The 14653-nt window shown below is 34.1% G+C and overlaps 1 protein-coding gene across 2 annotated transcripts; it reads right to left on the bottom strand.

Annotated features, from left to right (window-relative positions):
• Positions 1-63: 63 nt before the first annotated feature.
• On the bottom strand, positions 64-13672 carry LOC117332608 (ketosamine-3-kinase-like). 2 transcript variants are annotated; one of them, XM_033891585.1, is made up of 9 exons: positions 13547-13672; positions 12232-12412; positions 11700-11783; positions 10888-10988; positions 10118-10271; positions 9855-9905; positions 9464-9605; positions 5790-5964; positions 64-4766 (listed from the first exon to the last, which is right to left on the bottom strand). In XM_033891585.1, exons 2-9 carry the CDS (start codon positions 12388-12390, stop codon positions 4703-4705), a joined length of 930 nt encoding a protein of 309 aa, XP_033747476.1. In that variant the 5' UTR covers positions 12391-12412; positions 13547-13672; the 3' UTR covers positions 64-4702. The 2 variants fall into 2 exon arrangements, with proteins under 2 accessions (XP_033747476.1, XP_033747477.1); XM_033891586.1 differs by lacking the exon at positions 13547-13672 and having other exon boundaries at positions 12232-12495.
• Between the last annotated feature and the right edge of the window lie 981 nt (positions 13673-14653).

Raw genomic sequence — 14653 nt, 5'->3', positions numbered from 1 at the left:
ATTTGACGGTTAGGAGGCACTTGCATACGTTAAACATACAATAAGTTAAAACAAATGCAAACAAAATTTGAAATATCCTTTTATGAAATGTTTTTCATGACACTTGCTTTTCTTCACATTATTTCAGTAAACAACTAGAAACAAATGAGGCATAGCACACAAAATCGATTTCGTATCTTTTAAATCCAGATTGAACACAATGTCCCTTTAAATGCATTTATTAAAATAACATATATGTAAAAAAAAAAAGTATAACAACTCATCATGAAAACAGTCCAAACAGCGTGCATTATTGTAAAATTGATATTATATCGTACATGTATATTGAAACGTATATACAAAGGAGCATTGTTATTACAAAACTATACTGTACTTAAAAAAACAAATTGGTAATTCATGCTTGTTATTCATTTAAGGGAAGCAAACTGGCTGTGGATAAATTTTCAAAACACGATAGGAACTAAACGATGTATATTGTACAGGAACATTAAACATATTGAGAAACACTCATGTACATGCATCAGGGTCTACGTCAGGAAATCTTCTCAACATGGTCTTCCACTACTCCTTTACGTATAAACGGTCTGCTGCACAGACACACACAGATTACGAATAAAAACATTAAAGAAAAAAATCTGATCAATTCTTAAATCCGTAGAACAAGATTATATTAAATTGCAGAATGAGAATGACATGTTTAATAAATGCTAAGTTAAAACACTGAAATGGCAGCTGGCTACTCAGGCTGTGACAAGTTCAATTCTTGGTGATTTCTTCAAAGGATTGACAATGCAAACAAGCGTCTATCATATAAACCTCCCATTAGTTCTTTGGGAAGTAAGCTAGCATATGCCATCTGTACTTTACTAGGAACATCAACCTTTTTGATTTGCATTGTATTTGGTGACACTCCTACACAACATACCAAATAACAGAAGAGCACAATGTATTTATGTAAAGCATTACATGTCCTTTGCGTCATCCACGATTTCGTATTTGGTTCATATTCACTCAAATGCATCACAACATCAAGTTATATTCGGCCTTGAATAAATATTAATTGACGCATTTGACCAAATTTAAAATGAATAAGCTTGTGCAAAAAGGTAGCTCATGAACCCTTGGCCAAATATGCATGTTATTGACGAGGGGAGGCAATATAACCAATAACAAATGCGGCTTTAATTGTGAAACAGTGGTTAGATATAATTGCAACATAACTGCAACATAACACTTTAGACATATAATCCTACAAAACTTCAACATATAGTATTTTAGACATATCATCCTACAAAACTTCAACATTGCACTTTAGTCATATAATCCTATATAATTTCAACATATAGCACTTTAGTCATATAATCCTACATAACTTCAACATATAGCACTTTAGACATATAATCCTACAAAACTTCAACATAGCACTTTAGACATATAATCCTACTTAACTTCAACATACTGTATAGCACTTTAGTCATATAATCCTACATAACTTCAATAATAGCACGTTAAACATGATAATAGTGGTACTTAATCCTACATACCTATCACATGATGTGGCACTTAATTTTATACATTATATTAGTTCTACATAGCGGTTGTTGTGTATGTAGGTTGTATGGGTGTTACGAGATCACATAATTGTACAGTCTAGGGAGATAATCTAACTCCAGATGTATATAAGTTATTCCCCTTTGTTGTAATTCTTTTCGTTTGTGAGATACATTTTGTGGATTCATATAAAGACTTGGAACAGGAAAGACGTGTCTGGTTTTGCTTGCGATATGTAGCGTAAAGCGAGTTCCCCATACCTCACAACAGTACATGGTGGAGAATCCAAAGCGGTTAGTTATGTGACACTGTGCCATTATGTAACTTTTTATTGAATTTTCGCCCGTGTGGCCGGCGAGTTTTACTCGTCGACGGTCACGACTCGCCGGTCAGACCAGAGACATATGGCTGCCATGTGCTTTTTGGCGGGAAATATTTGAAACTTAACTATACTCATCATTTATTACTGATAACTCTTATATGTTGATACTGATATATTAATGGAACGACTACATGTGAATCTAGAAAACATTGGATGTGCTAAATTCACGTCACCAACATTTGTCGGCGATTCGAAGTTCGTCACTGGAGTTTTGGGCCAAGATATCCCTCTAATATGAGATGAGAAGGACGACACTTGTGCTTGCCCGTGCCTTACAATACTAGTTTTATTTTCCAAGGAAAAGGATTCCTTTTTGAATTATAATTACAATGCAATGTATGTATCATCATTGAACACACGGATGTCATCTGGTGAAGATGTGTAATAACATGCATGTCATAATTTGTGCAGCGGATGCCAACTTATTCAGTATGCAGTGGCTATATATGGACCAGATGTGTTTTGAAGTTTTTGTTCCCTGTTGCCTTTTTCACAAGGATAGTTGATCGATGAGTTCCTTGTTTATCACCGTTTTCAGAAGAACAGTTCCAGTCTCTAAAGCTTACACAGATGTTTCAAGTGATGAGTGCCTCAATAAAGCAAGATCATAATAAACTTATTTACTCGTAAATTTACAAATATATTGAGAATGGCTAACGTGAGCTATGGTTTAGATTATCAAAAAAAAAAGAGTTGTGTTCCTTTTATCTAGCCCTTGATTCACTTTTGTTTAAAAATCAATATTGCCTAGATCTAGCCATATCCAGACAGTTTTATATTGCAAAACATCATTGTTTCCAAATACTATGAATGGTTTCTCAGATTAATTATATCAGAAATACACTATTAATTAAGAGCGAAATCTCTGCTGATATTACTGTGATAACATGTCATATTGGTTTACAATTTATACTAGGATGAGCATATGTCATTGGATAGATTTAGGATGGTATCATGTTGTATGTCATGTAGTTTGCCATGGAATTCTGTGCTTTGGTATGTATTTAGCAATATTTAGATATATTTGTGTTTTGATTGAAGAACCATAAGGCCATGCCGAGATATTTTTCAGCGCGTATGTGAAGCTACGGCAAGGCTGGCAGGTTAATGTTATATATTGTTTGATTAGTTGAAAGTTTTATTACGGTTCATTACTCTATAACTTTTAATCACATGGTCTTATGACGCAACATGATGATGCTGCTATGATATAAGCAGTTAGTTGAGTAACAAACTATTTGGATATCTCTTAAACATGTATCGATATTGTCTTATAATTTTATTGAATCTTGAGCTTGATAGAATGTTACAGAAGTTTAACTTGATATGCTTAGCTGAATATCTAAAGTCATCTGTATGTAAAATCTCTTTCATCTTTGCTATTGTTGTCTGGATGTTGTATGTGTGATCCATATTGAGCTCAATGGAAAGTGCAAGTGTGAGAGTTAGATATCAGGAATTGCATTGTATGAGAATGATTTTTATACTACCAGGTACATATCATTGATGCAAATTTTGGATATTATCTTCTGGTTATAGTACTTTATTTTCAAAAATTTTCTAACATTTTCGTAACGGGTCAAATACAGTATATCTATTTGGTTCGATATTATTTTCACCTTTTCATCATTTATGATAATCTCGTACACCCATGGTAAAATTGTGTATGCCAAATTTTATTTTGTGGGCGGGGATGTTGTGTATGTAGGTTGTATGGGTGTTACGAGATCACATAATTGTACAGTCTAGGGAGATAATCTAACTCCAGATGTATATGAGTTATTCCCCTTTGTTGTAATTCTTTTCGTTTGTGAGATACATTTTGTGGATTCATATAAAGACTTGGAACAGGAAAGACGTGTCTGGTTTTGCTTGCGATATGTAGCGTAAAGCGAGTTCCCCATACCTCACAACAGTACACGGTTATATAATACTTTAGACATAATAGGTTAAATAGTTCCAACATATCACATACTAACCATACATACCCGGTAAAAATTCAACATAACCGTTATTATCAACTTAACGTGACAGCATTATACCATTGTAGATTGACATAACGATTCCAAAGACAGCAAACTAAATATAGAGTGCTTTTAACAAACAGATAAATATAAAACCAAGAAGAAAATCAGAATGGTGGGGTTATAACAGCTAGTTCAAACATAGGAACTTGTCACAAATATATAAATAATAAATACATATATACGGACCTTGATTTGGTTATTCGTGCCAAATACCTGTGTTTCTAAAGGTTATTATCACTGCGTTGTTCTAACAATTATCGGGCATGTCAAGATATGTAAAGAAATGAAAATGTGTTTTTTATAAAAAAAAAAAAAACAACATGTCTTTCGAAAAAACCAACATAAGCTTTTGACAGCACCACATAACAATGTATCCTACATAATCTGTTGAAGTTGCACGTCACATTCCTAACCATTCATTAAAATACACTCTACATAAGAACTTTTTGATATCAACTGGGATATATCAGAGGTCAGAGAGAGTCAGCATTTTGTGTATCTTACTGAGATTGAAATATATGTATTTTGCAATGTAAGATTTCGTTGCTTTTAAGTAGGTCTTATTGAAACAATGGACTTTAATTTCTTTTTGTCACACGTTTTAATCACAGTCATTATTTTCCATTTCTTTTCAGATTATCATTTACATTAGGTACACCGGTAAGCATAATTATATTCTTCATGCATGGCATTAGATGAACACAGAGTTCAATACTTTGAGAAATACTGATTAATGGTTTTATCACTTCACAAGCTTCTTCATGATAGATATACTCGATCCTCTGTAGCCAGACCTTAAGTGATTCCTGTAATTAAGAGTATTCACAATATGAATCTCTGTTTACTCAGAGAATATGTGTGGTTTTTTTTTATTTCATTTACTTCAGCAATCATTTTTATAACAATAATTTTTTTATCATATTTTTTTTATTATGCTATCAAATACCCCTATTACATTATGAGTAGGATTGGCACACCTGAAAAAACAGTATTTTTTTAAATTATGTTCTGGAATATCCTTACTAGTCATGCGTGCACAATACAATATTTGTCTTTTTTATCATGCTCTTGAATATCCTTACTAGACATGCGAGTACGATACAATATTTGTCTTTTTTTATTATGCTATGGAATATTCTTACTAGGAATACCTGCACAATACGATTTTTTGCGTTTTCATTAGGCTATTGAATATCCTTACTAGATATGCGTGCACAATATGAAACTTATCTTTTTAATTAGACTATTGAGCATCCTTTCTATATACATGTATACGTTCACACAACGAAATTTATCTTTTTAATTAGGCTATTGATTATCCTTACTACCATGTAGATATATGTGCACAATATAAAATTTGTCTTTTTAATTACGTATGCTATAGAATATTCCTACTATTTATACTCGCAAAAACACTAAATTAGTCTTTTTAATTTTACTATTCTTTCTACATATTTGATATCCTAAAAACTTTTTAATTACCTCAATGAAAATTCCTACTAGGTACATCTGTAAACATTGGAAACACAAAAAATGTCTTTTTAATTAAGTTATTGAATGTACTTGCTATGAAAAGAGTGTGACGTTTTAATTATGTAATCAAATATTCCTATTACTCTGATAATACATCTATTATGCATGTTAAATAGATTTTGTGGCCGATGCTTATTGAGCTAACCAGAACCACTATACAATGCATACAATCGAGTTTCCCATCCTACAACTATGTTATATTTGTGTGTATTCTCTAGATTACAAAACCATTTAAGGGAGATTACTTTGAATTATTCCTCTTAGCAAATTTACAATGTAAAATAATAATTACATACCAGTGGTTTAGATAGTGGAACAATTTGTAGAGTTCTAGTCTGTCGGAGTAACCTGACTGTTTTGGTAGTATTTTGAAATAGGACTGGAAGAAACGCTCGCTGAATCCACCGAACATTTGAGCAATGGCAAGGTCATATTCTGAATGTCCATAAAAACTAGCAGGATCGAACACAACTGCAATAAACCAAATTATTTTCATGATTAAAAGGTAAGTATGATCTAATAAATTTACTCTTTTTTATTGAAAAAAATAATTATCATTGTAGGTAATGCAAGTATGCTCTCCCGTCTCACAGAAATAAAATCATTATGAATTTCTAGAATGTCCTGCTGCTAATAATAATAAAAAATAAGGCGTACAATTTGTTATTTAAGAAATAATTAACGATGATTCGTGTATTGTTGCAAGATATACAACGAGGACGAGGATATTTTGCAATTAAATTAATAACGAAGGCCGCAGGCCTGAGTTATTAATTAAAATTGCAAAATATCCGAGTCCGAGTTGTATATCCTGCAACAATACACGAGTCAAAGTTGATTATTTCTATTCTACCATGTACTGTTTAGTTCTGAGATCTACCTCTTCTTAGTAGAAAAACGGCAACGAAACCCCGGGAAATGTGTCGCTACATGGCTGTTACAATTCACAAGAAACGATAAGACACGCCTGCTAATTAATATTCAAAAGCTGACGTCAATTCCAAGCCGTTTCGATAACTTTAGAGGATGTCAGCAAGCAATTCATGTAGAAATGCTCTCGAAAGGTTGCCTGTGGAAATAGACCTTACAACATATTGTTAAGCAAAGTCTGCTCTGGGTGGATAGAAATTAACAATCTGCTAAATTTCTCCGTTTTAAAATACACGGTCTCCGACGTTCAAACGTTTTGGCACCGCCATGTTTGTTTACAAATGCACGATTTTGGAGGGGAAAGATTGTAACAGCCGTGACTCACGAGCGTGTATTATTAACACGAGCGTGTATTATTGGAAAATAATACATGGTTTTAAACCAATCAAAACTGTCGTTGCATAGCAAACATGGTAGAATTTTGTTTTTATTGTGTTTAAGCAGGGATGCCAAATTCTACAGATGTGAGGGTCTCCATCCAAGAAATTGTTTAAAGTGGGGGATTCAGCATGTCAACATTTTGTTGATGCTGCATTAATCAATTTCATTATCCATTAATTAAAACTTTAATAAAAATACTGTACATTGCACTGTATGTCCCAAGTATTCAAGCGGAGCAGCAGAACTAGTGTTAATGATTACATAGAGGATAGTGGAACAGAATGTAGGGGTTAAGTTTAAAATACACCTTGATGATTTAACCTATCAAATCAGGACTTGTCCACAACTTTACAGAGTTATGGCCATAGGTGAATATGCCTAACACTGTCAAGTAGCACTAGTCAAGATAAGCGAGTCAAAGGTCACATTTGACTATGTCCAAATAAAAAGAGCTTGTGTTTGAGACAAACAGAACTAATATTTTAGGGAGATCGCTAGCTGCCGACCCACACCATTTAGACATGGTGACCTTATACCAATGCATTTGCCAACCCATACTTATTACTTGCAGAAGATTTACATAAGCACCATTACTTGCACAATATTTATAAAAACACCATTACTTTCACAAGATCTATATAATTATGTTGATACTTTTCATTGTTATATTCAGTTGTTAATTATGATTTGAACAATGACCCCTACATGTCAAAACTTTTCAAAATTTATCACAAGTTTTTACATTCATACATGCATAATAACATGTACAACATTTGCTGATGAACAAATACAACACATGTAATTTTCCATATCAAAACAAACTTGATGACCCTTGACCAGAGGATATTTAATGGTTTCTCGTTTAATATAACACATATTTCATGAGTATGACAGAAGCACGAGTGAAAAATATCGAAATTTTCTGTCATACGAGTGAAATATATGTAATATTAAACAAGAAATCATTCAATTTTCCTTTTAATGGATTTTATATACTTAAAAATAAAATTAAACACATTACAAAAATAATAGTATCAAAAAGTGCGGGAATCAGTAACACAATTCATGACGTCATCTCTTTGTGACATTACTCCACGTCAACTTGAAAGGGCTGATCAATGTAATTTAAGAGTTTTCTACTGGTATCGGAGAATCTATGCATGGAGAGCTAACGTCAAGTGAGTATTTGGTCAAAAATAAGTCTGAATATATTTAAGAAATATAGCAAAATAACCAATTTATAAATATTCGCTTCGATTGATAGCTTCAATGAGGTGAATACAAAGGTTCAATGTGATTGGTCAAAAACGAAAATCTTATATACTGCAAAATCTTATATTTTCAATGTAAAATCTTATATTTTCACAGCTCATCAAGTTTTATTAGTTTGATAAATTTCTATATTTCACTAGCAAAAATGCAATAAAAACCTTTATCTAATTTACAACAATTGAGAAACAAGTTATACCAGATTTTATTATGACTGTGAATTTTCTCCTTTCCTGATTGACCAATTCTAAACAACCCACTTTGCTCAAATATTATATTAACCCTGAATCCGTGCTACAGTTTGAGGTCTCACACAACTATAAGTATTTCACTAGATGTTATTACCAATGACTCAATCCCCTCAATCGCTCATTTGAAATTCAAATGTTGTGAAATTTATATCAAATTAAAGTTTGATATTTTTCCTATCAGAAACATGATGTCATTTGATAGGTTTAATAGCATATAAGAGCACACCTGTACTTGGAAGATAGTAACCCTGTTTACAGTGCACAGGGGAACCCCCACCTGGGGAATTCCCGCCTTTTTACACCTGGATTCCTACATCTTTCTATTTATACCAGGAGTGTATATTTTTGATTTTTAAAATCCCAAGACCCTTCTCTTTATTCTCGTATATAGAAAGTACCCATTGTGTGTGTTATTTACTCAGGAAATAGCCATAAACCCAAGAAACACATTTTCTTCAGTGACTAGGTTCGGGTGAAACACCAGCTGATTGGCTGAATTAGTTGTGTGAGACCTTTGAACTTTTCTCCAGTCGATCACTTTATCTACCCAATCCTATGACAGGTAATGAGAATCATTCTGTTATGTGAAAATGTTGCAGTTTTGTCATTTATTAGAGCAGTTATCGACCTGTTTTCAGGTCAATAATTGTATAATGATAATCACTCTTGTTGGGCTGAATGGAAGTGCTCAAGGAGTCTTACTGTTGGAGGGAACTAGAGTACTCAGAGAAAACCCATGGGGCCGGGCAGGTGACCCCATACCTTTTTACTTTCAACCAAGTAATGGAACCCGGCCGCCTAGGTGAAAGGCAAGTGTGTTACCACAGTGCCACCCAACCACAATTACCTTAAGCCTTATGGTTCTTTAAAAGATGTTTTACAAAAAGCCATGCCAGCTGGACAATGGACCATTAATGTCACACTATCCAAGAAACACCTAGGCACATACAGGCTGAGTCCTTATGCAAAATCAGCTAAAAATGTACTACATGTAATTGTAAAATTTGACCTTGAACCTGGGTAGGTATCATTATTATAATCTGTTTTTAAATATCAAACAGCAACATCTATTTAATTCAAATTCAAACCTCATTATGTGGTTCAACACTTAAAAAACCTTATTAGAATGATGTACCTACCTGGACAACTATCCAATTCACCTGCATTTCCACCCCATAAGTCGCCATGCATCAAAGCTGGTTTAATGGTTAATCCTTCGAAGAAGTTTGGCAATTTTAACTGAAGTTTTGACCATAGTTCTCTAGCTTCTTTATCATTGTACTGAAAAAGACATAAAAACCCAAAACATTTATTCATGGCCAGCTTCCATCTCCAACATGAAAGAAAAGTTAATATCTACTTTACATTCAAACTTATTGTGTTCAACACGTTTTTTTTTTTAAATATCATTCAAATATCCACCTACTTACTGATATTCAGCTGTATTTGGTCCTGATAATTATTGAGTTGACTGTATGACCAAATGAAGACTTTATTCATTCTTTCAGCTTCCAATACCTAACTGCTTACCTCTTTCTCTATCTTCTTCAACTGGAAATCTAGTTTTTTCGCATAAAATGACTGGAAGATAAACCATTTTCAAAGATGAGAAATTGCAAGTTAGAGAAATATTTGAAAACATATCTAACTATTATGTAAAGCTGCTTGAAAGATATACTTAAAACAATAAGGTTATCTAATGTTAAAAGATATCAAGTTTGAAAGATATATTAAAAACAATAAGGTTATTTTGTGTTAAATGATATCAAACGATTTCTTCCTGAACTACCTACCACCCAGGACTTGTCCCATGTGTTGTCTTGGGGAAGGTAGCCACAGCAAGTGGTTACAGGAAATCCAAACTCGGACACATACTGACAGTTCTCTCCTACATATCCCTCCATCTTCTCAGCTCCCTTCTCAGCCTCCGAGTTAGAGAGATGCAGTCTGCAAAGAATGTCTGGTTAAACCCCTCAATGACAATCTATGATTCAAAGCATACTTAGTATCGTAAAGAAACAGATACCAGGGTACCAGTAGAAAGTATTCCTGGTGGATTTGTTCATTCTATTAAATAAAAAAGATGTCTCTAAGGCATGAATGCCACCACCTCTATGCACAATTGTGTCCCATGCAGAAGAGGTCAAAGGTGAACATTGACCTTTAACCTTAACCAATCACCACCAGAATGTAATCAGGTGTGTAGAATTAGATGTTATGATACTTGGATGTAAATAAGAACCAAATCAGTTGAGGGGTTATCAAGACATGCCACTGATTTGTTGAGAGATGAGGGGACTCAACATTGGATGGGACAGATGCCCCCCTCTACCACCAACAACCCCCTTGCCATTTTTATGACAGAGACATAAAAAATAGTTAAACAAAAATACTCTTGTCTGTCTTGATTGTGTTGATACTCTACAGAAGATGTATAGAAACAGTCTGTGGCAGCATAATGCTATACAATGTGCATGTACACAGCACCACGGAAACATGGATGGTGTCCAGTTATGTATTTTAAAATTCAAGGAAGAATGTTGAATTCATCTTCACTCATTACCGAGCAAGAGATTCTCCTAAATTGCCAGCCTGACGAGAGAGACCTTTAATGTCTAAGTACTCCATAGCCAACATTGCTCCACCCATGGGATTGTCCATCACCTGGTAATAACAAAGGACGAACAATTTGAGTTTAATGTTGATACATATATATACATGTAAAATCACCATCCTGATATTAAAAAGAGCATTTGTTCTTCTATAGATGTGTGATAGGACATATGTAGTTCTATGTATCAGTTTTTCATTTTTATTGTTGACTGCAGAATACATAGTCTTAAATATCTTAGACTTAAATGATAGTAATGGTATACAATGTAGTTGTATATGACAGTATGACAGGGGCTAGACATGTTCCTGTGACCCAAAATGAAATATTAAACCCCAGGGTCTGACCCCCAGATTACTATAGTCAATCATAAGTGACCTTAGGTTCGTATCTGATTTTGAGTCATAGAAATGTTTCTAGCCTCTATGAATTCTACACCTATATTTATTTGTATCTGAATTTAAATGTTAAAATAAACGAGTGATGCAAAAACAAATTAAACCTTTTAAAATATTACAAACAATTACACACTGTATGTATTTTGTTATTGTTTTAATGTCTGCAGGACATCATTAATGTCCTTAAAATGCAACAATCAATTTCAGAACAAGAGATCCTAAAAAGATCTTGGTATCAAACATTGTAAGATGCTTGTTGGATCCAAGTAAATTTGAAATTAAAAGCATCTTTAGTACAGAAAGACCAGGGTCAGTTTATTCTGAAAAAAACACACTTATAAATACCCAACACAAACCCAACTGTACCTTTATAGACTTTGGAACCCTGACGATTCCTGTAGCATGTATGGCTTGTAGACTGGCATGCTCTCCATCAAACATCTGTCTTGCCTATAGATCAGAAATAAATAACAATGAAACTTATAGCTACTTGAAAGATTTTTAGGGATGTTAATGAACCCAATTCCCAATTTGAATTATTTCCTATTTAAAACCAAATTCCCAAAATATGCATTTTACTCCAGGCCAGAAAGCTTTCTTCTCAATTTACAATTTCCTCCTTTAGTGATCAAGACAAATAAAAACATCTCAAACAATTTCAAACCAGTTTGAAAAAATATTCCTCCTCTCTAAGCGTGTGCTTTACCACTAGACTTAAGTACAAATTACACAACCTGGAGCACAGGTGCTTGTTTCTATTGATCAGAAAAAAAAATTTTGGTCCAGCATTAGGGATGTATATTGATCAACATAAATACATAAGCTAAAGTAACATTTAGCTATACTCTCCACTCTTGCAGCTAAAATTTTGATATTGTTTGCACATTAAAATCCTAACCTCAGAACCTGTGTTTGTTTTGACGTAGATTTTTGTGCCCTGTCCTGTCATGTACACCACACCCTGGTTGATACATCCACCTCCTTCAGCTCCCAAGTTTTTCAGGTCTGGTAGGTCCAGCTGCTGTCTGACAGTTTTGTCCATATCATTGTTGGACATGACAGCAGAGTTAATCAGAAACCTAGATAAGCATATTAAGAATACAGAATAAAACAAAAATGAAGATTAATACTGGGACCTTGTGATAATCCACAGGGGGTAAGCACAGACCTACATCACAAAAATATAATTGTCAGATGAAAACTTAGCCTCTATGGACTAATTAACCCATCCCACGACTACATATACTTGATATGTACCAGTAGTCATGGGATGGGTCATAGTCGGGAGAATTAAGCTAATTTTTCATCTGACAATTTTTTGTGACGTAGTACTGTGCCTTACTCCTGTGTATTAATCATATACTTTAACTACAAATTAGCCCAAATCTCATCCGGCCGCAACATACACCACATGTTATAGACATGTTGATTGTAGGCTCAAGTTTACTCCTACATGTATACAAGGTCTTAGTCCACTTGGTTGCATTGGAGGATCTGCATTACACAGCAATGTCTAAAATGCCTTGCCATGTTGAAAAAAATGTAGCCAGAGTTTCCTCTGGCCCTGACACCATGTCTGGTGTAGCCTACACCAGGCATGGTGTCAGGGCCCGAGGAATCTGGAGCTAAAAAATGCTGATCCAATATTGTTCAAATAGCCCAAATTGGCCGACAGTTGTATATTGTGCACACTTTTTTTGTTACTTCTTACATTGTTTCTTTAACTACCATCTATCAACAAGGCAGAGTACCTATATATTACTTAAACATATACTGTAGTACTACATTTATATTTTGCAGAAAACACAATTCATGACAATTAAGATGAAGATATTCTCATATCATAGTATATATATTAAAAACAATTTCGATTCTTAGCTCTACTTAATTTTGCAACAGGGTGCACGTGTGACTCATTTTATACCAAGTCTTACTGGTTAAGACAACAGATACACGAGTACACTAGTCTGTTAGTAGTCCAATAATATTAGAGGTTTACACGACAGGAAACTTTTGACAGGCTGTCATGTAACGCCATACCCACCAATGTAATCAGGTGGAATAAGACTTCATATACGTATAGGAGTAGTCTGTTAGATACGTAGCCCGAGTTTACTAATGTACATGATGTGTAACATGCATACTGAAGTGTGCATGACCGATCTTTTTTTTTAACATTTAAGCCATGACATGCATTAAGTAACTGGGGATACCTTATAAAAAGGAAATTTGAGTCTCTGAACACTCTTAACTACGGATAATACGTGCAGAGGTTGTACCAACACAATGTGGACATCGACAGTTAGAGTGAAAATGAAACTAGAGATAACCAAGCGTTTTACTGACATCGATTGGTGTGAGTTGTACAATCGATTGTTCTTGGATCCGGACCCGGACCCGGACCCCGGATCCGGACCCGGACCCGGACCCCGGACTACGAACAAGTATACATAACCAGAGACCTATATTAAAGTATATAGGTCTCTGACATAACATACTCAACAGGAGTTTGACGATATAAGAATAGCAATATATAATCAGAGACATATATATGTCTCGTCTCTGATATAATATAATTCATATCGAATACCCGCATATAATAAAATATCATTGGGTATCTTATATGGATTATTATATGCAATACTTATAGTATTGCTTTCTTATCTTAAATAGCATAGGTAAAGGTACGTTTAGGTTTCCCTTGGTCCCTGTATAGCTGCGTGTGCAATTTTAAGACTGATCGGAACATAAGATGGCCAACAGGTAACTAGTCATTTTGAATTTTGACAATAGGAGTGTATTATCGCTATTTCCCAGAAAGCTCTTCGGTATCTTTCTCGAATTCTGTACCTAGGCTCCGACTTGGTCCCTTTGTGCAAGTTCAATTATATTTCAAGACTGATTAACTGGAATGCAAGATGGCCCCACAGACGGTTATTTTGGCTTTTGATAGTTAAAAGTATTCCTATCGTATTTTCTCGGAAAGTTTTATGCGTCTCAAAGAGGTATGACACATATACTGATATGTTTCGACCTAAAGGCGACCCTTTTCAAAATAAAATAAAATAAATGTCAAAAACTGAATTTGCTTGAGTATTCTTGTTTGCGAAAAAACTGTTCGTTAATTGTATTAATGGATACATAATTATATGAGGTACACGTGTTAGCCTAAGCGCTGTTTCTCAATAAAGCCATTTCCAATGATACAGTCGTAACATATATAAAATTCTATGAATTTCAAGCGTTTTTAAAACACTCAATGACATATAATACCAAATATCCTTTTTAAGTTTCATTGTTTTTCTGTGGTGACTCGTAAG

The sequence above is a fragment of the Pecten maximus genome, chromosome 8 (genome assembly GCF_902652985.1).
Source record: "Pecten maximus chromosome 8, xPecMax1.1, whole genome shotgun sequence".
Classification (NCBI taxonomy): Eukaryota; Metazoa; Mollusca; class Bivalvia; order Pectinida; family Pectinidae; genus Pecten; species Pecten maximus.
The sequence above is the reverse complement of the archived record's forward strand: the minus strand, read 5'-3'. Positions and strand labels throughout refer to the sequence as shown.